Consider the following 22,883-nt stretch of genomic DNA (forward strand, 5'->3'; position numbering starts at 1 on the left):
TCGTCACAAAAAAGCCACACCTCAGCCTACAACCCCCCACCCCTCAAAATAGCAGTTGAATTTTTTTTAAACATCAATATTTTTCCAAAATCTTGTCTGAACTGTCAAAATAGAGTATTTTAATTAATTCCTATTACAATTTATTAAAACAGTTTCAGTTTTCTAAAAACGCGAAATAACGTCTACATTTCGTTTTCTAACATGTTTTTTGTAATGCAAAGTGAGATGTCGCACCATCTTAACCGCCCCCCCCCCCCCTCATCACACACCCTCACAAAATTACAGATCCCCTACTCCCCCCCATACGTGTGTGACGTCATTTATAAACGATCTCTTAGAACACTTATGTCATAACAAATTATTCTTCTGAGTAAACTTTTTGTGACAAATAAAAATTCAAAGGGCTTGTCTCTTTAATAATTTTTTTTGTGTGAAGATAAACAAGAAATTTGAGAAAACCTTGGATGTCAAACATTTTACTCATATGGCTTTTCTCCTCAATAAACCCTTTTATGTGCTCTTAAATTAGAACTATCTGTAAATCTTTTAAGACAAACATATCATTCATATGGTTTATCTCTGGAATGAATAATTTTATGTCGTAATAGACCCTTCTTATACTTAAAGTTTTTATGACAAACATCACATTCAAGTGGCCTTTCTCCTGAATGAACCTTTTTATGTGTACTTAAATGAGAACTTTGAGAAAACCTTTTATGACAAACATCACATTAATGTGGCCTTTCTCCTGAATGAACCTTTTTATGTGTTCTTAAATGAGAACTTTGAGAAAACCTTTTATGACAAACATCACATTCATGTGGCCTTTCTCCTGAATGAACCTTTTTATGTGTACTTAAATTTGAGCTGTGAGTAAACTTTTTATGACAAACATCACATTCATGTTGTCTATCTCCTGAATGAGCTTGTTTATGTTGATTTAAATAAGAACTTTGAGAAAACCTTTTATGGCAAACATCACATTCATATTGCTTATCTTCAGAATGAACAATTTTATGTTGTAATAGATCCTTCATATCCACAAAGTTTTTATGACAAACATCACATTCATGAGGCATTTCTCCAGGATGAACCTTTTTATGTTTTCCTAAATAAAAACTATTTGTAAATCTTTTCAGACAAACATCACATTCATATGGTTTATCTTCGGAATGAATAAATTTATGTCGTAATAGACCCTTCTTAGAACTAAAGTTTTTATGACAAACATCACATTCATGAGGCCTTTCTCCTGAATGAACCTTTTTATGTGCTCTTAAATTAGAACAATCTTTAAATCTATTAAGACAAACGTCACATTCATATGGTTTATCTCCAGAATGAATAATTTTATGTCTTAATAGACCCTTCTTATGCTTAAAATTTTTATGACAAACATCACAATCATGTGGCCTATCTCCTGAATGAACCTTTTTATGTGTCCTTAAATTTGAGCTGTGAGTAAACTTTTTATGACAAACATCACATTCATGTTGTCTATCTCCTGAATGAGCTTTTTTGTGTTGACTTAAATTACAACTTTGAGAAAACCTTTTATGGCAAACATCACATTCATATTGCTTATCTTCAGAATGAACAATTTTATGTCGTAATAGATCCTTCATATCCACAAAGTTTTTATGACAAACATCACATTCATGAGGCCTTTCTCCTGAATGAACCTTTTTATGTGTTCTTAAATTAGAACTATCTGTAAATCTTTTAAAGCAAACATCACATTCATATGGTTTATCTCCAGAATGAATAATTTTATGTCGTAATAGACCCTTCTTTGCACTAAAGTTTTTATGACAAACATCACATTCATGAGGCCTTTCTCCTGAATGAACTTTTTTATGTGTTTTTAAATGAGAACTTTGAGAATACCTTTTATGACAAACATCACATTCATATGGCTTATCTGCAGAATGAACATTTTCATGAATATTAATATTAGAACTATGAGAAAGTATTTGATGACAATAAACAAATTTATTTTTTTTGTCCCTAGAAAACTGAAGATTTTCTTCAAGTCCATGTTGTTGTTTATCCTCAAAAAATAAAAATTCTGTTACGAAATCTTGTTTTAAATTTTCAGTAGTTGATAATTCTGGTTTTAAATTTTCAGATGCTGAAAATACTGCTAATGCAGCGGGTTTCTCAATAATTTTCTCAATTGAAAATGTAATATCAGGTTTAAAATATTGGGAAGTATTAAATGACTTATTAGGTTTCATATCCTGGAAATTAAACAATGATAATTCTGGTTTTATGTCATCAGAAGAAGAAAATTCTGGTGTAACATCAGGTTTTACATCTTTGGGGGCTTTAAATGTTATGTCAGGTTTAATATCCTGGAAATAAAACAATGTTGACAATCCTGCTTTTATGTCTTCAGAAGAAGACATTTCTGGTGTAACATCAGGTTTTACATCTTTGGGGGTTTTAAATGTTATGTCAGGTTTAACATCCTGGAAATTAAAAAATGTTGATAATTCTGCTTTTATGTCTTCAGAAGATGAAAACTCTGTCAATTCATTTGACTGTACATCTACAGTAGATGAAACTACAGCTAACACATCTGTTTCCACCTCCATGCTGGACAGCTTCTTAGATATGAACTGATGATTTAAAAAAATATAAATGTTAAACTGGTGATATAGCCAAGACATTTTATTAATAACAAAGCCATCAGGACTGCAGTTTAATATCTTGAGCTATCTGTTTCTTTAAATTATTTTTAAAAATAGAAATACTAAAATATTAACAATAACAAAAACCAAAATCTTATCAAAATATTTAATAAAAGTTTGAAAATCAATTTTAGTTACAGCTGTAAATTTGTCATAAACAGCTTAATAAACACTTGATTTCTTCAGGCAGCTTGGCACTAATTTGCACTGAATTTTTTTTTGTTTTGTGACAATATTTGTACACAATAGGACTTTAAGTTTTTGTTCTCTCTCACTTAAATTCAAGCCCTGTTAGCCAGGGAGAGTTAAAAAATTTGAACCAAATCAATTGTTATGAATGGGATTCCTATTGAATGGCGGCTTCAAGATTTTAAAATAATCAAAAGTTCCCAAAGTTAAAAAAATGTAAAAACTTTCAACTCTATTTTATTTGTATGGCAGGGTACAAAGATATGTGCATGCATAAAAGTTTTGTGTAAGTAAGTATATAGATTTATTAATTTGTTTACAGTTAGTGCAAGGCAGGCTAGTGGACATTATCTGCTTTAAACTACGGAAAGAACACAACACTAATGGTGTCATCTTCTAATTATACAAAACGAAGAAATGAACTATTTCATTCAAATTTGATTCAGATCTAGATTCTATAAATCAACCTATCAAGATGTACACTATGAAATGTATACAATTTTCTCTGTCAAACGAATACAAATTACTTTAAAAAATAACACAATGACCATTAAACAGCCATGTTTATAACAGAATCATTTAAGTCTTTTAATCAGTGTGTGCATTTAATATGGTGTTGTGTTGACTAATAATGCACATGTTTTGACCATAAACTATTTTTACAAGCTTTTATTTAACTCCCTTCCTCTGTCATCAGTTGTCAGTCCTCTGTATGTCTAGATTTAAACACCCGAGCAAAATTTTGGACACTTTTAACTAACAGATTTGTTTCGACGTTGGGTCAAGACATGAAGACTAAGCAGCATGCAACATGACATTAAATTGACTTAATTGGATGCCTAATACATTTTTAATGAATTAATTAAAATGTTGTCCAAATTAGTAGACTGTCTCATCAAACTATTCTGCACTATTAAACATGCAACATCACGTTCATTAGATGCGCAATGGTTTTAAGTCATGCAACTATTGTAAATTTCAAAAATTTTAAGTACTGAAAAAAAATTCATAAAAAGGTTTGAAATAACAAGCTTTAATGTATAAATGCAATAAAAAGGAGAAAATAAATTATACACTACTATATAAATAACTATAAAGAAAAGCGTGGGTCACTTTAGTATATATTGGATACCTTTACTAATATTTAGGAAGAGACCCAAGATTTTCTTTATAGTTATTTAAATAGTAGTGTGTAATTTATTTTCTCCATTTTAGTGCATTATTACATAAAAGCTTGTTATTAAACGTTTTTTGTGAAATTCTTTTTTTGGTACTTAACATGTTTTTATTTACAATAGAGTTACATGACTAAAAAACCATTGCTCATCTATTGAACGTGATGACGCGTGTGGAATAGTTGGATAGGACTGCCTACTAATTTTGTCAAAATTTTAATTAATTCATAAAAAATTAATTAGGCATCCAATTAAGTCAAATTTAATGTCATGTTGCATTATCTTGATGTCTTGACCCACGTACCAACTATAACAGTGTCTGTCAGGTAGAAGTGCCTGCAATTTTGCTCAGGCTTTTCGATCTAGACAGACTGACAACTATTGACAGAGGAAACAAATTAAATAAAAGCTTGGAAAAACAATTTGGTGTTGTGTTAAATAATAATGTATATAATTTGGTTTTAATTTTTCTAATAGGTATTGGTAGCATATGTTATTTTAAATGTGTTGGATTTTTAGCTATTTCTTTGCTTTGTCACTAATATCGTTCAATGTTTAGTAATGCACATGTTGTCTTGACCAATAAATTTTTTTTATAATCTATTTTTTCAAAATTAGTATAACAGTAAAAATATATAGGCCTATAATGCTAGTAAACAGGTACCCATGGTTAGTATGGTATAATCAACAAGCTACAGCAAACAAAAAAGTAGCTGACATTATAATCATATATATGAATAAAATTATACCTATATTCTTGTTCATAATATCCTGTCTTCTATAATGATGAGTCAAACATATATGTATTGTGAAAGTGCTGCTTTAAATTTGCTAGTATAACAAGAAAGGAAAAAAAATTTAACATTTAGCTAATGTAATTGTAATGATTGAGTTACCCAATAGGTTATCAATCTAATGATAATGTCTTAGCTTCCTAAAGATGGACATAGTATCAACATTTTGACATTAAGCCTGAAAATATTAGTTCATGTGATGGAAAATGTTATAGACCTAGACTCAATAAGCTTATAAACTAGAAGGGGTCTACTAAATGTTTTCAAAGGTGTTTTGGAATCACTTGAAAAAACATTGGAGCTTTAAATTTGCCTTTAGCGCTAAGTTGAAAATTCTTTGAAAGTGAAAGTATAAGTTGGTACGTTTCAGTGGCTCATTACACTATACAAGTAGGTCTACTATTCAGGGTTCATGCTCCAAAGCTAAAAATAAATTCCATGAGTTTTTCAGTTTTAAATAAATTCTAGGACATTTTTTAAAAATTAAGAAATCTCTATTGTTTAGCCACATGTACATTAATTTGATTAAGCGCAGTAAATGTGTTCTTTTTTTCTGCTATTAAAGCAGCCTTACGCCATTATTGTAAACATTCATAGCATAGTTTAATATAGCTAATATCTTAAATAAAAGAGGTATCTGTTACTCCAAAATAACAATGAAAGCCTTTTCTAATTACAAATAGTGTTTCCCTTACACAGATTTTACAATATAACAAAATAGGGGAAATTTTTGGAGCATTTAGTTAATGCAAATGTAATGATCGAGTTGCCCACTTTATCATTCTAAAGATAATGTCTTAGCTTCTTAAAGATAGATATAATATAATTTTTTTTTTTTAAACTAAGCCTGAAAGTATTAGTTCATGTGATGGAAAATGTTATTGACCTAGACCCGATAAGCTTAAATTAGTAGGGATCTACAAAATATTTTAAAAGGGGTTTTGGAATTACTTGAAAAAACATTGGAGCCAAAAATCTCCACCTTGATGATAACCAAGCCACATCAATATTAATGCTTATTGCCTAATAGTAGTAGTAGACTACTATTACAGTTTGTTGCCGGAATCCCTCCCTCTCCCTCCCAAAGAAGAAATGGTAGAAAGATCACAGTGAGTTCATTTCAGGTCAGAATATAGTAGGCCCTAGAGCGCACACCACAGCAGGAATAAAAATGCTATTTAAGATAGGCTGTGACATCATCTTGAATAGCAACAGGCCTAGTCCAAGCTATGTTTGCTAAAGGGCTGTTGTTATAACTGAACACACAGTGAACCCTCCACTTGTCAAAACTTTTTTTAAAAAGAAAACGGGTGCGGCGATCACGCTGATCATGAAGATATTTGAAATTTGCATATTTCATATTATTATTTGTAAACCTTTTGCTTTAGATCAAGAACACGTTTTTTTAATATACATATTGCTTCAGCTCGCCCATAGTCTACAACTTGCTGATTGACTGAACAAAAACGAAAATAGAGGTTGGATTTTCACTGTTCACTAATGGACGCCAGCGAGAAAAGTCTCAAAGGTATTTGAGAGGTCCATAAATTAATTTAAAAACTATGCACGGCTTAGTTACAATTAATATGGTTATAAAATCCTGCTTGTCTGGTTTTTTTTGGACTTTACTAAAGATTGGGTGTATCTGATGTTTTTAATATTTTCGGTAACTAAATAAAAATTTAAAAAAAGCAAAAACAATTTGGTTTTCACGTGCAATGGCGACATAAACAATGGCATCCTGCTATTCGATAGGCCGCCATAAGTTATATTGTACACATTGTAAGCTAAACAGAAAACTAGGTCATGGGGTTTAAATTTGCATTGTTATTTAAAAACTTGATCTGCAAAGTTTTGTAAACAAAAAGTTATCGATCACTAAGTTACTGTTCAGCCAATCAATATTTGTCTTGTGAAAGTGAAACCTCCGGTTATAACTTAGGCTTGATGAAAATAAATAGAAATGTAGCCTTAAACTCAACAAATTATTTTCAAGTTCTCTGGGTCTGCAACTTTTATAGCATTTATTCTAAAAATATAAAATTTCTAAATTAATTTTAGGCTTAAGTTTTTATATTTTTTTTTTTACGGTCTAAATCGAAAAAGCACGTTTTTATTCCATGTCAACAACATTATGGAAGGAATTTCGTCAACTCGCTGGTGTCCATTTTTAGACACCATTTAGACACCTTTTAAAAAAAATTACATGAGAATTCCAGGAGGTTTTCACAATTTTTTAAATTTCATAAATTTTCCAGAACCTCCTGGAATTTTAGGAGGTTGCATGTTTTATTAATAAAATAGTAAGAGTTTTGTCACAGACTGTATTATTATGTATCTTTATTATATTGTGTTTTGCATGAATGAAGAGTACCTGGCTAGCGGAAGGACTGTCTGAGCGATCGTCATGTGTTTTTCCGTGTTTTGGGTGAGATCGCTCATTGACGTAAGGGGAGAGAAAGTGGTGAATAAAAGGGAGAGCGAAAGGTGAACGGGTGTTGTGTGCTAGGACTTGGGACTGGAACGATGGCAGTGAATGTAAGATGTCTCCATGACTTGGAGTCGTGATTATTATTTGTACCTATATCAGTTGATCTTCAAATATGGATGTACCACGGATTTATCTGTACATAGTGTAAATAAAGTTGTCATTTCAAGTTGCCACTGTTGCTCGTGTTCCTGTATGAAAGCTAACCCACAACAACAAAGAATACATGTTGTTACATATGGTGTCAGAAGTGGAGGCAATAAAGTGATGTTGCTACATTGTATTACTGTTACTTATGATGTCACAAGTGGTTGAAGAATTGGTGCTACATATGTCAGAAATGGAGATATTACAGTCTGTGGTCTTCCACTGTTTACCAAGTACGTCAAGTTCTTGAAAGTCATCTATCTACACTCAAGTCAGAAGGGTTGCTGTAGTCAAGTCAGACGTTTTGTTCAAGTCAAGTCATCAACGTGATAATTTTTATCACCTTATTTCGATATTGTCTCACCAATGTCGAGTAAATATCGTCTGTGTGTTTTTTCTGTTTGGATTTAGCCGATCAAGTCTTAGTGTTTCTTTTCTACTGTTTGGATTCAGCTGTTCAAGTTTTTTCTATATGGATTAGCTGTTCAAGTTTTTCTACTGTTTGGATTGAGCAGATCTAGTTTATTAATTGTAAACTGTTCCTAAAGATGTCTTATCTAAAACTGGACAAATTTCTACTCTGTAACAGGCTACTAGAACTATTTTGAATTTTTTTCAACTTTTTGGAATCAACAAAGTAAACTATTTTTGGACGTATATATGTACTATGAACTTTTCTTGGATTACCAGATGTCTGTAATCAACTAAAACAAGCCAGAAACCAAGAAAGGGTATTGTAAATTAATTAACATTTATCTATTGTCAACTAATGAATTTATATTTTATGTCATAGAAAATATATCAAAATGTTATGCTTTGAAGAATATCTAGCACTAGCGAGGGCGCAAGGCATTAAGAAGATGAAGAAGCAGATAGCCTGGGCAAACACTCGATTTGACAGAGACATAGAAAAAGCATTAGAAGCATGGGACGAAGAAACAGGACGACCCCGACTAGCTCATGGAAAAGTAATTAGAGAATTAGATGATGAGATAGAAATAGAGCGTAATAGATCAAGAGCTATTACAGACATGCAAAAAGAAGAAGAAATGTCAGATGGAGATAAAGTAGAAGAGACTGTACAACTAAAAGGAAAGCGAAAAAAAAGAAACAGAAAACAAAGAGCAGATAAAAGGGCTGAAACTTTGGAAAAACAAGTTGGCCTACATGAACTAGCATATAAACAAGAACTATTAGAAATGAAAGCTATAACAGACACAAATGAACCAAAATTAGAAAGTGAACAGACAGAATTTAAAGCAGAACTTGAAGAAGTAAATATTGGCAACCTTTGGAATGAAGAACTAAGTAACATAGTCCAGGAAGAATTGAAACCCAAGGAAAAAACAGAGGTTGAACTTAATAATGATTTAAAGGTGACAGATACATTAGAATATCTTAAGATTGACTCTTTATTGACTCAAACGCAGGTACACGAGAATATTATTGAAAGTTGTATCGTAAGTCCATCAGAGAATGGCAGTCAACAAGAAATAAGTCCATCAGATAATGGTAGTAAACAAGAAATAAGTCCATCAGTGAATGGCAGTCAAAATGATTTAATAAGCCCATCAGTGAATGGCAGTGATGATTTAATAAGTCCATCGGAGAATGGCAGGGATCATGATAAACTAATGATGATTAATGAATCAGTGAACTTAATAAGCCACAATGAAGAGAATGTACCTATTGAGGAGTTACTTAAAAAATTGGAGTCAAACTATAAAGAAGATATACTAGAACTCAAGAATAAATTTAACAAAGAAATGGAGAAATTAACCCAGAAATTTATGTGTGAACTAGAATCAATAAAGAAGCACAAGGAAGTTAAGAAAGATGAAACAATATCTACAAACTACAATGTCAATAAATTACAAACTGACAGTAAAAGAAACCTATCAAACTATGGATACAGTCAACATGTTAATAAGAATGTCATTAATGTCATTAATGCACAGAATGAAAGAAAAAGAAATTTAGCAAACTATGAATACAGTCACCATGTTTATAAGAAGCCAAAATCTAGATGTTTTTACTGCGGAAAAACAGGTCATTACCAAAATCAATGTTGGCATAGGTTGGCAAATCAGAGAAGAAACAATTATGTACACAGAAAGTCATGTGAGAAATACAGTAATTTAAGGAATAATGTATCAAGTTCAAATCAGAATAACAAAAGTGTGAATAGGTATACTAATGGAAGTTACCGACGCAACACATATTATGAGAGGCCAAAGCAATGCCATAATATTTATATTAAATTGATTGATGAACCAAACGAACGTACACAAAGCAAGATAACTACCGACGTTCAGAAACCAGAGGAGAATATTAAAACAAATGAAGTAACACAAGTGACACGAAATCTAGGAAATGATTATGGTAGCACAGCTAAAAGCTACAATTTGAGGGAGAGATGGCATACAGGTCATCGTCAACTGCACGAGAACGATTACTCATGCTATAGAGTTAAACAAGGATGCTAAGATTAAATTATCAATTGACAGTTTATTAATATTATACAGTCTGTAACTGTAATATATAAATATCAAATAATGTGTTTGAGTAAACATAAATTGTGTACTATATCTAAAGAATGTAAACTGTATTATGTTAAACCTATTCTATACTATTAATTAACAGAGAATAATGTATAAAGTAAATGTTAGAGACTATTTACTCAGCATAACAATAAGACGGAAGTCTCAATGATGAATTGAATTGTGTATTAGTCATTACCTGTGGAAGGCAGGAATGTGGTTGTGTTGTGACCTAGATATGACTGAAATGGGTCAAATAGGGGAGACAACAAAGTATATTACTCATGCGTGGTAATAACATACCTTGATGATAAGGAAGTTTTTTTTACCACATACGATATAGTTATTTAAATTATGAGTTGAATTAAGTCTTTGATAATTTCAACTATGTATTATGTTTGGTAATAAGGTCATGTACCAGACTAGTTTGGTAATTTATTAAACTCATTTGTCTTGTTTATACTACAGTTACTGGGTAATTGAAATGTTTTTTTTTCTCCTATGTGAATGTATATTGATGCATTAAATATTACATACAATGCTTGTACATTTAAAGTTTTTGTTCAAAACACTGACATATTTTAATTATCACTGATATAGTCACTACATACTGTTGTATTTGTATGCACTATAAATTTATGACTACAAGTGCTTAGTCTAAAATGAATATATTTTACTCTACTTTGAATTGTACACAATTTTTTGTTGTCTGTCACATGATCCTGCCCTACTAATATTGTATTTATAAATTTTGTTACACAAAATTTTATTCGAAGGGGGGACGTGTCACAGACTGTATTATTATGTATCTTTATTATATTGTGTTTTGCATGAATGAAGAGTACCTGGCTAGCGGAAGGACTGTCTGAGCGATCGTCATGTGTTTTTCCGTGTTTTGGGTGAGATCGCTCATTGACGTAAGGGGAGAGAAAGTGGTGAATAAAAGGGAGAGCGAAAGGTGAACGGGTGTTGTGTGCTAGGACTTGGGACTGGAACGATGGCAGTGAATGTAAGATGTCTCCATGACTTGGAGTCGTGATTATTATTTGTACCTATATCAGTTGATCTTCAAATATGGATGTACCACGGATTTATCTGTACATAGTGTAAATAAAGTTGTCATTTCAAGTTGCCACTGTTGCTCGTGTTCCTGTATGAAAGCTAACCCACAACAACAAAGAATACATGTTGTTACATATGGTGTCAGAAGTGGAGGCAATAAAGTGATGTTGCTACATTGTATTACTGTTACTTATGATGTCACAAGTGGTTGAAGAATTGGTGCTACATATGTCAGAAATGGAGATATTACAGTCTGTGGTCTTCCACTGTTTACCAAGTACGTCAAGTTCTTGAAAGTCATCTATCTACACTCAAGTCAGAAGGGTTGCTGTAGTCAAGTCAGACGTTTTGTTCAAGTCAAGTCATCAACGTGATAATTTTTATCACCTTATTTCGATATTGTCTCACCAATGTCGAGTAAATATCGTCTGTGTGTTTTTTCTGTTTGGATTTAGCCGATCAAGTCTTAGTGTTTCTTTTCTACTGTTTGGATTCAGCTGTTCAAGTTTTTTCTATATGGATTAGCTGTTCAAGTTTTTCTACTGTTTGGATTGAGCAGATCTAGTTTATTAATTGTAAACTGTTCCTAAAGATGTCTTATCTAAAACTGGACAAATTTCTACTCTGTAACAGGCTACTAGAACTATTTTGAATTTTTTTCAACTTTTTGGAATCAACAAAGTAAACTATTTTTGGACGTATATATGTACTATGAACTTTTCTTGGATTACCAGATGTCTGTAATCAACTAAAACAAGCCAGAAACCAAGAAAGGGTATTGTAAATTAATTAACATTTATCTATTGTCAACTAATGAATTTATATTTTATGTCATAGAAAATATATCAAAATGTTATGCTTTGAAGAATATCTAGCACTAGCGAGGGCGCAAGGCATTAAGAAGATGAAGAAGCAGATAGCCTGGGCAAACACTCGATTTGACAGAGACATAGAAAAAGCATTAGAAGCATGGGACGAAGAAACAGGACGACCCCGACTAGCTCATGGAAAAGTAATTAGAGAATTAGATGATGAGATAGAAATAGAGCGTAATAGATCAAGAGCTATTACAGACATGCAAAAAGAAGAAGAAATGTCAGATGGAGATAAAGTAGAAGAGACTGTACAACTAAAAGGAAAGCGAAAAAAAAGAAACAGAAAACAAAGAGCAGATAAAAGGGCTGAAACTTTGGAAAAACAAGTTGGCCTACATGAACTAGCATATAAACAAGAACTATTAGAAATGAAAGCTATAACAGACACAAATGAACCAAAATTAGAAAGTGAACAGACAGAATTTAAAGCAGAACTTGAAGAAGTAAATATTGGCAACCTTTGGAATGAAGAACTAAGTAACATAGTCCAGGAAGAATTGAAACCCAAGGAAAAAACAGAGGTTGAACTTAATAATGATTTAAAGGTGACAGATACATTAGAATATCTTAAGATTGACTCTTTATTGACTCAAACGCAGGTACACGAGAATATTATTGAAAGTTGTATCGTAAGTCCATCAGAGAATGGCAGTCAACAAGAAATAAGTCCATCAGATAATGGTAGTAAACAAGAAATAAGTCCATCAGTGAATGGCAGTCAAAATGATTTAATAAGCCCATCAGTGAATGGCAGTGATGATTTAATAAGTCCATCGGAGAATGGCAGGGATCATGATAAACTAATGATGATTAATGAATCAGTGAACTTAATAAGCCACAATGAAGAGAATGTACCTATTGAGGAGTTACTTAAAAAATTGGAGTCAAACTATAAAGAAGATATACTAGAACTCAAGAATAAATTTAACAAAGAAATGGAGAAATTAACCCAGAAATTTATGTGTGAACTAGAATCAATAAAGAAGCACAAGGAAGTTAAGAAAGATGAAACAATATCTACAAACTACAATGTCAATAAATTACAAACTGACAGTAAAAGAAACCTATCAAACTATGGATACAGTCAACATGTTAATAAGAATGTCATTAATGTCATTAATGCACAGAATGAAAGAAAAAGAAATTTAGCAAACTATGAATACAGTAACCATGTTTATAAGAAGCCAAAATCTAGATGTTTTTACTGCGGAAAAACAGGTCATTACCAAAATCAATGTTGGCATAGGTTGGCAAATCAGAGAAGAAACAATTATGTACACAGAAAGTCATGTGAGAAATACAGTAATTTAAGGAATAATGTATCAAGTTCAAATCAGAATAACAAAAGTGTGAATAGGTATACTAATGGAAGTTACCGACGCAACACATATTATGAGAGGCCAAAGCAATGCCATAATATTTATATTAAATTGATTGATGAACCAAACGAACGTACACAAAGCAAGATAACTACCGACGTTCAGAAACCAGAGGAGAATATTAAAACAAATGAAGTAACACAAGTGACACGAAATCTAGGAAATGATTATGGTAGCACAGCTAAAAGCTACAATTTGAGGGAGAGATGGCATACAGGTCATCGTCAACTGCACGAGAACGATTACTCATGCTATAGAGTTAAACAAGGATGCTAAGATTAAATTATCAATTGACAGTTTATTAATATTATACAGTCTGTAACTGTAATATATAAATATCAAATAATGTGTTTGAGTAAACATAAATTGTGTACTATATCTAAAGAATGTAAACTGTATTATGTTAAACCTATTCTATACTATTAATTAACAGAGAATAATGTATAAAGTAAATGTTAGAGACTATTTACTCAGCATAACAATAAGACGGAAGTCTCAATGATGAATTGAATTGTGTATTAGTCATTACCTGTGGAAGGCAGGAATGTGGTTGTGTTGTGACCTAGATATGACTGAAATGGGTCAAATAGGGGAGACAACAAAGTATATTACTCATGCGTGGTAATAACATACCTTGATGATAAGGAAGTTTTTTTTACCACATACGATATAGTTATTTAAATTATGAGTTGAATTAAGTCTTTGATAATTTCAACTATGTATTATGTTTGGTAATAAGGTCATGTACCAGACTAGTTTGGTAATTTATTAAACTCATTTGTCTTGTTTATACTACAGTTACTGGGTAATTGAAATGTTTTTTTTTCTCCTATGTGAATGTATATTGATGCATTAAATATTACATACAATGCTTGTACATTTAAAGTTTTTGTTCAAAACACTGACATATTTTAATTATCACTGATATAGTCACTACATACTGTTGTATTTGTATGCACTATAAATTTATGACTACAAGTGCTTAGTCTAAAATGAATATATTTTACTCTACTTTGAATTGTACACAATTTTTTGTTGTCTGTCACATGATCCTGCCCTACTAATATTGTATTTATAAATTTTGTTACACAAAATTTTATTCGAAGGGGGGACGTGTCACAGACTGTATTATTATGTATCTTTATTATATTGTGTTTTGCATGAATGAAGAGTACCTGGCTAGCGGAAGGACTGTCTGAGCGATCGTCATGTGTTTTTCCGTGTTTTGGGTGAGATCGCTCATTGACGTAAGGGGAGAGAAAGTGGTGAATAAAAGGGAGAGCGAAAGGTGAACGGGTGTTGTGTGCTAGGACTTGGGACTGGAACGATGGCAGTGAATGTAAGATGTCTCCATGACTTGGAGTCGTGATTATTATTTGTACCTATATCAGTTGATCTTCAAATATGGATGTACCACGGATTTATCTGTACATAGTGTAAATAAAGTTGTCATTTCAAGTTGCCACTGTTGCTCGTGTTCCTGTATGAAAGCTAACCCACAACAACAAAGAATACATGTTGTTACAAGTTTTATTAAACTATTACTGTACGACTAAACGAAAAACTTACCCCATTGTCAAGGCTTTAATACAAGTATAAGTAGGTCCTAGATCTATATTGTGATATAGGCTATTTGTGTCAAATATTATAGATACTGAATAATAAACCAAAATCAATGGCTCAATAAGACAATATATATACTATATAGGCCTACATATATATCAATAGCCTATAGGCCAGAAATTATCTTTAAACAGCAGTGTTTGCGAGCAAGATTTGCTATGTAAACAGAAGCCATTTGTAAAATAGAGTGGCTTCCCCTGAATCTCCCACTATAAATTTACCGAAAAAAAAAGAACTTAAACAAGATAGATGGCTGCTAAGCTATAGTAAATGTCAATGAGCATGATTGCATCTGATGAAAACATAGCTACTATTAGCTAGATCTAGTCTTCATTTATTACTACTGAATTTCAATTGTTTAAAAAACAGATTGAGATAGAATCTAGAGTAACTCTACCTGGCCCGACTACGTGCCTTGAAACTGTAATATAGTGAGATAATTGTGAGGTCAAGGGAACTCACTCTTCTTGTATTAGTTATATTTATAATATTGTTCTTCCTCTTCCGCCCTCTCTCGCTTCCGATTAACAAATAAAGATGACTACATGCTAATGGCTTCTGTCTCCGTTGTATTCATAATCTATTACATTGGCGACGAGGATAAATAATCCACTAGAAAGAGCACCTACTTATTCAAAAAGAGGTTTGCTAGAGCATATTGCCTAAGTATTTCTAGAATAATGGCGCTGTATGGCCAAATAAATGAATTTGATTCGAATGATGAAACCATCCATGATTATCTGGATAGGTTAAGCTTTTACCTTGAAGCAAACAACGTGACGATAGAAGCCAAAAAGAGAGCTGTTTTGTTAACAGTAATAGGGCCTCAACAATTTAGGCTACTAAAGGACTTATGCGCACCAGCTAGTCTAACTACCAAGAGCTTTAACGAGCTGAGCAAACTGCTGACAGACCACCATGCGCCTGTACCATCAAAGTTTCTATGTAGAGCTAGATTTGACGGTAGGACTCGTCAACCAAACGAGTCAATATCAGAATATGTTGCTGCTTTACGTCATTTAAGTGAATTTTGTGAATTCGGAGACACGCTGTCTGACAGACTATGTGAAAAGTTTGTGACAGGTGTAAACAGTCCTGATGTTCAAAGAAAGTTGCTGCTCGAGTCAGATCTCACATTGGAAAAAGCAATACAACTTGCAACTTCATTCCAGCAGTCATCCGAGGCGGCGAGATCTCTAGCACCCTCAGGGATCCATGCAGTTAACAGCAGGTTAGTCAACAAACACCAACCCCATCAGAGCATTTCAACTTATGCTAAACAGCCTGCACGTTCAAATCCTAGATCTAAATCTAGTAATAATTATCAAAAATGTCATCGATGCAAAGGTCCCCATGCATCTCATCGATGCAAGTTCAAGTTAGCAACTTGTTATAAGTGCAGTAAGCAAGGTCACATTGCCAAGGCCTGCTTTGCAAAGTCTTCGTCTGTAGCTAAATCTAGCCAGTCAAGACAGTACCGCAACCAAAGGCAGCACTATGTTAACTCTCACCAAGACTACCTAACCCAACCAATGAACCACTCTACCAGTGAAAATGCTCAAACTGATTCGCAGCCGGATTTCAACCTGTTCTCTGTGAAATCAATAAGTCATGCTCCCATCAATGTATCAGTTTATATCAACGGTAAGAGCATCAGCTTCCAACTGGACACTGGAGCATCTCTAACAGTCATCACAAAGAAGGACTTTGACGCTGTCACAGGAGGATCAGTGCCTCTACAACCATGTCACAAGTGTCTAACAACATACATGGGTGACAATGTTCCGGTGATAGGAGAGTGTATGGTTCATGTAAGTCATAATGGTCAAAGTGTTAAACTTCCTCTACTTGTGGTTGAAGGAAATGGACCACCATTACTAGGTAGGAACTGGTTAGTTGATCTTAAGTTAAATTGGGAGAGTATATGTTCATTGATCAATGCAAGAGAATCTAGTCTTACTTCAATAGATAAAGTTATATCTGAAAATAAATGTGTTTTTAGTAATCCAGGATTACTAAATGATAGAACAGTGAAGATAAGCATTAAAGACACAAATCCAAGATACTGCAAAGCTAGAGTTCCACCTTATGCAATGAGGAATAAAATTGAAAATGAGCTAAGTAGATTGGAATCTAATGGCATCATAAAGAAGGTAGACTATTCCGATTGGGCAACGCCCATTGTTCCAGTGTTAAAGAAGGACGGTTCTGTAAGAATTTGTGGAGACTATAAAGCTACACTGAATAAGCAAATAGAGCTAAATAGGTATCCTATTCCTAACATTGAGGAAATTTCTTTGAATTTGGCAGGAGGAGACAAATTCACTGAATTAGACTTTAGTCATGCTTACACTCAACTAGAACTGCATCCAGATTCAAAAGTCTATACGACAATAAACACACATAAAGGACTCTACCAATATGAAAGATTGTGTTTTGGTATATCATCTAGCCCTGGAATTTTCCAAACTGTCATGGACAGTATTTTTAAGGACATTCCAAATGTTTGTGTTTACTTTGACAATGTGTACATAACTGGTAAGAATGACACTGAACATCTTAAAACACTTGATAAAGTCTTGAAAATAGTTGGTGAAAAAGGTTTAAAGATAAACAAAGATAAATGTCAATTCATGCTGACAGAAATTAGTTTTCTTGGTTATATTTTAAGCAAGCAAGGCATCAGACCTCAACCTGAGAAAAATTATTCTCAGTTAGATAGGGAAGGCTTAGGCATCATTTTTGGTGTTAAGAAATTTCATAAGTTTCTGTTTGGTAGGAAGTTCACCATCTTTACAGATCATAAACCATTGCTAGGTTTATTTGGAGAAAACAAACCCCTACCTGAGCATGCCTCACCAAGAATTCAAAGATGGGCTATCACACTAACAGCATACAATTATGAATTGAAACACAAACCTGGATCTGAGAATAGTGCAGATAGTCTTAGTAGATTACCTTTAAAAAACCAAAGCCTTAGTTATGTACCAGAAGATGTATTTGTTCTTTTCACTATCATGGATAACTCCAATATAAATGTGAATGATGTAAAAAGAGAAACACAAAAAGATGAGTGCTTAATAAAAGTATATGAGTACTGTAAGAATGGTTGGCCTAAAGAGTCAGTGAATGATGACTTAAGGCCATATAAAATAAGAAAAATGGAATTAAGTCTAAAAGATGGAGAAGATGCAGTCCATTATCAGTCAGAGTTACCCAAACAAAGTATTTATAACTTAATAAATGATTATGGTGATATGGCAATTTCAAATGCTTTAAAAGAGAATACATTAGTAAGAAGGAATGTGATCATCAAACAACTTTGCTAACATCATTAGCACTTACAGAAACTAAAAGGGTAACATCAAAAGAAAAAAGATTTTTGCCATTTAATACACCACTTCAAATACTGGATCACAGTTGCAAATTGATATGGTCCAGGATAGTACTTTTAAACAGTATTTTTGGTTATCAAAAAGCACTATCAGATTACCTGAGGAAATTGATCAATCAAAGAAATCTATGTCAGTTAAGGATCTGAATAATAGCAGAATAAATATTTTCAGATGCCAATTCAAAAATAGTTCCATTAAATCATGACAAACATCCATTGAAAAAGAATTTGGATTTAATGATAATGTGTATCTAAGAAATTATGGGAGAAGGGAAAAATGGATGCCAGGTCAAATTGTTCAATGTACAGGACCTGTGTCTTATAAAGTAAAAACAAATGATAGACTTATTGTCCGTAGACATGCAGACCAGTTAAAAATAACTTGTGCAGATAATAAGTGTGAATCTGTCAATCCCACCAAATCTGACCAGTTCACACCAACTCAGTTTGTTCCACAACCAAGTTCTATTGATATGAGTGAACCAAGTGGTCTAGAGTCAGAAAATGTAAATTCTGGAATTAATGATTTAGATCCTAGATTTCCTGAGATAGAGAATCCAGATGGTCAGAATCTTGAGTCACCAAATCAAAAGCCACTGAGAAGGTCAAGCAGGACAATCAAAGTCCCAAATAAGTTAGACCTATGATTTTAAGGGTCAAAAGGACTTTGACATCATTGTTTTGTATTTTAATTATGTTGTAACATATTGTGCATTGTTTGTAAGGATGTAATCTACCATAATGTTCATGTTACAATATACTTGGTGATTTTAGGATACTGTAAATTGTTCTATTGAGAGATGTGTTGTGTTTACTAAGGGTAAAGGGATGTAATATAGTGAGATAATTGTGAGGTCAAGGGAACTCACTCTTCTTGTATTAGTTATATTTATAATATTGTTCTTCCTCTTCCGCCCTCTCTCGCTTCCGATTAACAAATAAAGATGACTACATGCTAATGGCTTCTGTCTCCGTTGTATTCATAATCTATTACAGAAACGAACAACTCCGTAACTCTCACTTTGAAAACTAATTGCACTGTTATTTGAATGTTTTATACAGAAACATTATAATTGGTAGCAAATATGTCCATTTATATCAAACTTTAATCCATTGAATTACCCACAGTGGGATATGAGCAATTAAAAGCAACCCGTCATGTAGGCGGCCATTTTTATGTTGCCGGGACAAGCAAAGCCTCCTCCCGACTTAGCGTCTTTTTAAAACAATGTTTATTTTTTTTCAGAAAAAATGAACTGAAATTGAATGGGATAGGCTACAGAACATATATATTTATAGAAAATGCTATTTTCTTTACTAAATACATTTTTTTGGGGGTAGTCGTAAGGAGGATGAAAATTTACGTGTTTTCCCTGGAAACGATACCCATAGTAAACCATAACACAAGCATTTTATTGGGAAGAGTTCTCTCCCCTACTATTTTTTTCCCATTGTTATAAATTATATTATTTTTGGCATTTAAAATCAAATACACACTGAAACACAAAACTAAACACTTAAAATATTAATAGTACAAGATTATTTATTCAACTGAGCTGAAAAAAACAGCAAAATATGACTTAGTCGGATGGAGGAAAGACCAGTCGTTTGGAGGCAAAACTGGGAAAATTTTAGTCGGGTCCAGGACGACTGGGTCGTCTGTTTCGGGGGCATATATTTAAAAGTTATATTGCGAATGGAAAAAAAGGGAATACATATTTTTATTCTTCTTTGGATGGAGAGTATTTCTATGCTTTGGTTTTCATTCTATGTCAAATAGTAATGAAATTAGGTGTCTCGAACCGGAAAGGAGTCTCAGTTTCAGGCTAAGGGTGTCCGGGGCTGGTAAAGTTACTCTAGATCTATCTACATAAATGAAACTTTGAAACATTTTTGTAAATTTCAAAACATAAATTGGATAAATCCTAAAAATGTGAAATAATTAGGCCTATTAATAGTATTAAAATGTAATGAGTCACCTGTTTTTCACATTACTAGATTCTAGATCTAGATTCTAGAAATCTAGACGAGGGCGAATTTACGTAGATCTAGATTTAGATCAGATCTAGATTTAGATCTAGATATACTGATATTGACTGATATAGACTATAGATCTAGATTCTAGATCTAGTACGTACCTAGATCTAGAATCTAGACCTATCTACTAATCAGGTAACTAATTTACTAATCTAGATTAGATTTAGATCTAGATTTAGATCTAATCAGTAGTAGGCCTAATAAATTCAAATAATTTAAAAATTACCATGTAACTTAAGAATAAGTACCGTTACAGCTAGGTTGATGAAATTTCATATAGATCTAGATTAGTTTTTCTTACTATTTGTGAAATCTACTTAATTCTCAATTTAAACATGACAACTGAATAAAAAACGTCCATACTTTATCCTCTAGGCACTAAATTTGGGGGTTGTAGCGAGTTTAGACTAAATTATTGAATTTTAAATTTATTTGTCACTCACAGCTATGATATGACGGATCATCCATGACAACCTGGTTAAAAGTTGAAAGGTTTAACTTTTTAAGTGACCGTGAAATAGATCTAATTTTTTTTCACAAGAGAGTTCCTAAAAGTAGAATTGGCCCGTCTATCGTCGGGTAATATTTTTAGAGGAAAAAAATTTAAGAGAATGTCATCAGAAAAGAATTAAAAAAAAGACAAGACAGAAGTGATTTTTGAATTCTTTTATTTCTTTAATTTTATGACATTTTTTATTGTACAAAAGAGCAAAAAAAAAAACCATGCCAGGTAAACGTATCCATTCAAATAGCGGTCACGTGGTCAAAAAAAATAAAAAAAATTTGGTTGTCATTTCTCGGTCGATCTTATAAAAAAACGGTTGAAGATATTTGATTTATTTTTTCATAGAATGATAAAACTAATAATGCTTTACTGTGGAAATCAATTTTGTGATATGGAAATCTATATTTAAAAAGTTATATTATTTTGAATGACACCGACTTTAAATTTAGCCAACATCCCCCAAAGCAATTTTTGAAAATGCTTTTCTGGCATATTTAGCCTTGCCACCTATAGCATGTTTTTATAACGTGAAAACCCGCCATTTTACTCGTGATAAACATTTTTAAAAGTAATTCTAAGAAGGTCTCTGGAACTAAGTCGAAAAACTCGCCGGAAGTCATGGTCCGATCCTTACGCCATGTTCTGGTTAGCAACCAAGGACGCTTTTAAGTTAGTGAGCCTCCCTAATCTAGATCTAGATCTAGACTACTCTAAGTAATTCAAAATCGTAGATCCGTAGATCTATCAACTTTTGGCCGATTTCCGATAAACGAAATAGGAACTTTTTCTAGATCTAGATCTATAACTTGAGTACTATTTCAGATAGATAAATGAAATTTCACAGACACATGTAAGTAAAAGTTCTAATTTTCTGCCTTCTATCAAATTTTGAGTAATTTCCGTCGACCGGAAGTAGTCATTTACACTAGATTCTATTTCCAAACAACGCATGTGAATTTATAAAGTACTAAAAATATCCCACACTATTGTGCAAATTTTTTTTTACGTTCACTTGGTGTGCAATTCTTTTTTTTTTTTCGAGATTCTGTTCTATTATAAAAAGTTTGGTAAAATCTTAGTTTAGCGTCGTAAATTCGGCCAAAACTAGTAATGTAGGAGAGAGTGAATTAATGAATATGTCATTAAATAAATATGAGTATATTTTTGTATATTTTGATAAAATATTATAAATAATTGAATAATAGATCACCACTTATGGTTAAATCAATTTAAATATCCTGAAATTAATTTTTATCAACCCTGTTCGAGATAGTAAATGTGCTATTAAAAACAGCAGCCATCTTAAGAAAATGTTATTTAGAGTAGCTTGCGTTTCATTTCTATTCGTATGAAACTGTGTTTAAATAATAAATATGATTGGCTTGTTGTATAGTCCTTTTTACAACGAATTTTTTTTTTAATTCTGCTCTTTAAAAGCTGAATTTCCTAACAAACAACTTTATTAATTCTAGAAGCATTGTGAGATGCAACAACTTGTATCCATGTATTAAATCACGTTTTTTTTTTACTAATGTTTATTTGATCTTACTAATACTAGATCTATATTATATAGTTTGAGTTATTTCTTATTGTTTGAATGTTCACTATTTTCATTTCAGGCTTTTCTTTTCATCAATTAGTGATTCTATCGTAACTTATGACATTAAACCCCAACCTCCGTCATATTCAGAGCCGGCGTTAGGGGGTGGCAAACGGGGCGGTCGCCCCAGGCCCCGCGCTTGAAGGGGCCCCGCGCTTCAGCAACGCCATTGTTGCCTGAATTAGTTTGTAAACTTAAATAATCTTTGCTGAATTAAATTAAAAAAAAAACCCAACTAAATGGCCGAAATTGTTGGATGTTAAAACTGAGACCAAGGCTGATGTTAGTGAGTTATCCTTTACATGGACTGGGACTAAAGAAAGACATTAGTGTCACACATCGCTGGCACTGTCGACTCGCTATTGTCCTGAGGTGACTGGAG

General features: G+C 32.6%; 1 protein-coding gene across 1 annotated transcript; it reads right to left on the bottom strand.

The window, feature by feature from the left end:
* Positions 1-304: 304 nt before the first annotated feature.
* On the bottom strand, positions 305-21,797 carry LOC131928128 (zinc finger protein 345). The gene is made up of 2 exons (XM_059284065.1): positions 21,748-21,797; positions 305-2,621 (listed from the first exon to the last, which is right to left on the bottom strand). Exon 2 carries the CDS (start codon positions 2,595-2,597, stop codon positions 732-734), a length of 1,866 nt encoding a protein of 621 aa, XP_059140048.1. The 5' UTR covers positions 2,598-2,621; positions 21,748-21,797; the 3' UTR covers positions 305-731.
* Between the last annotated feature and the right edge of the window lie 1,086 nt (positions 21,798-22,883).

The sequence above is a fragment of the Physella acuta genome, unplaced genomic scaffold (assembly GCF_028476545.2).
Source record: "Physella acuta isolate Inbredline_101_S28 unplaced genomic scaffold, ASM2847654v3 ptg001465l, whole genome shotgun sequence".
Lineage (NCBI taxonomy): Eukaryota > Metazoa > Mollusca > Gastropoda > Physidae > Physella > Physella acuta.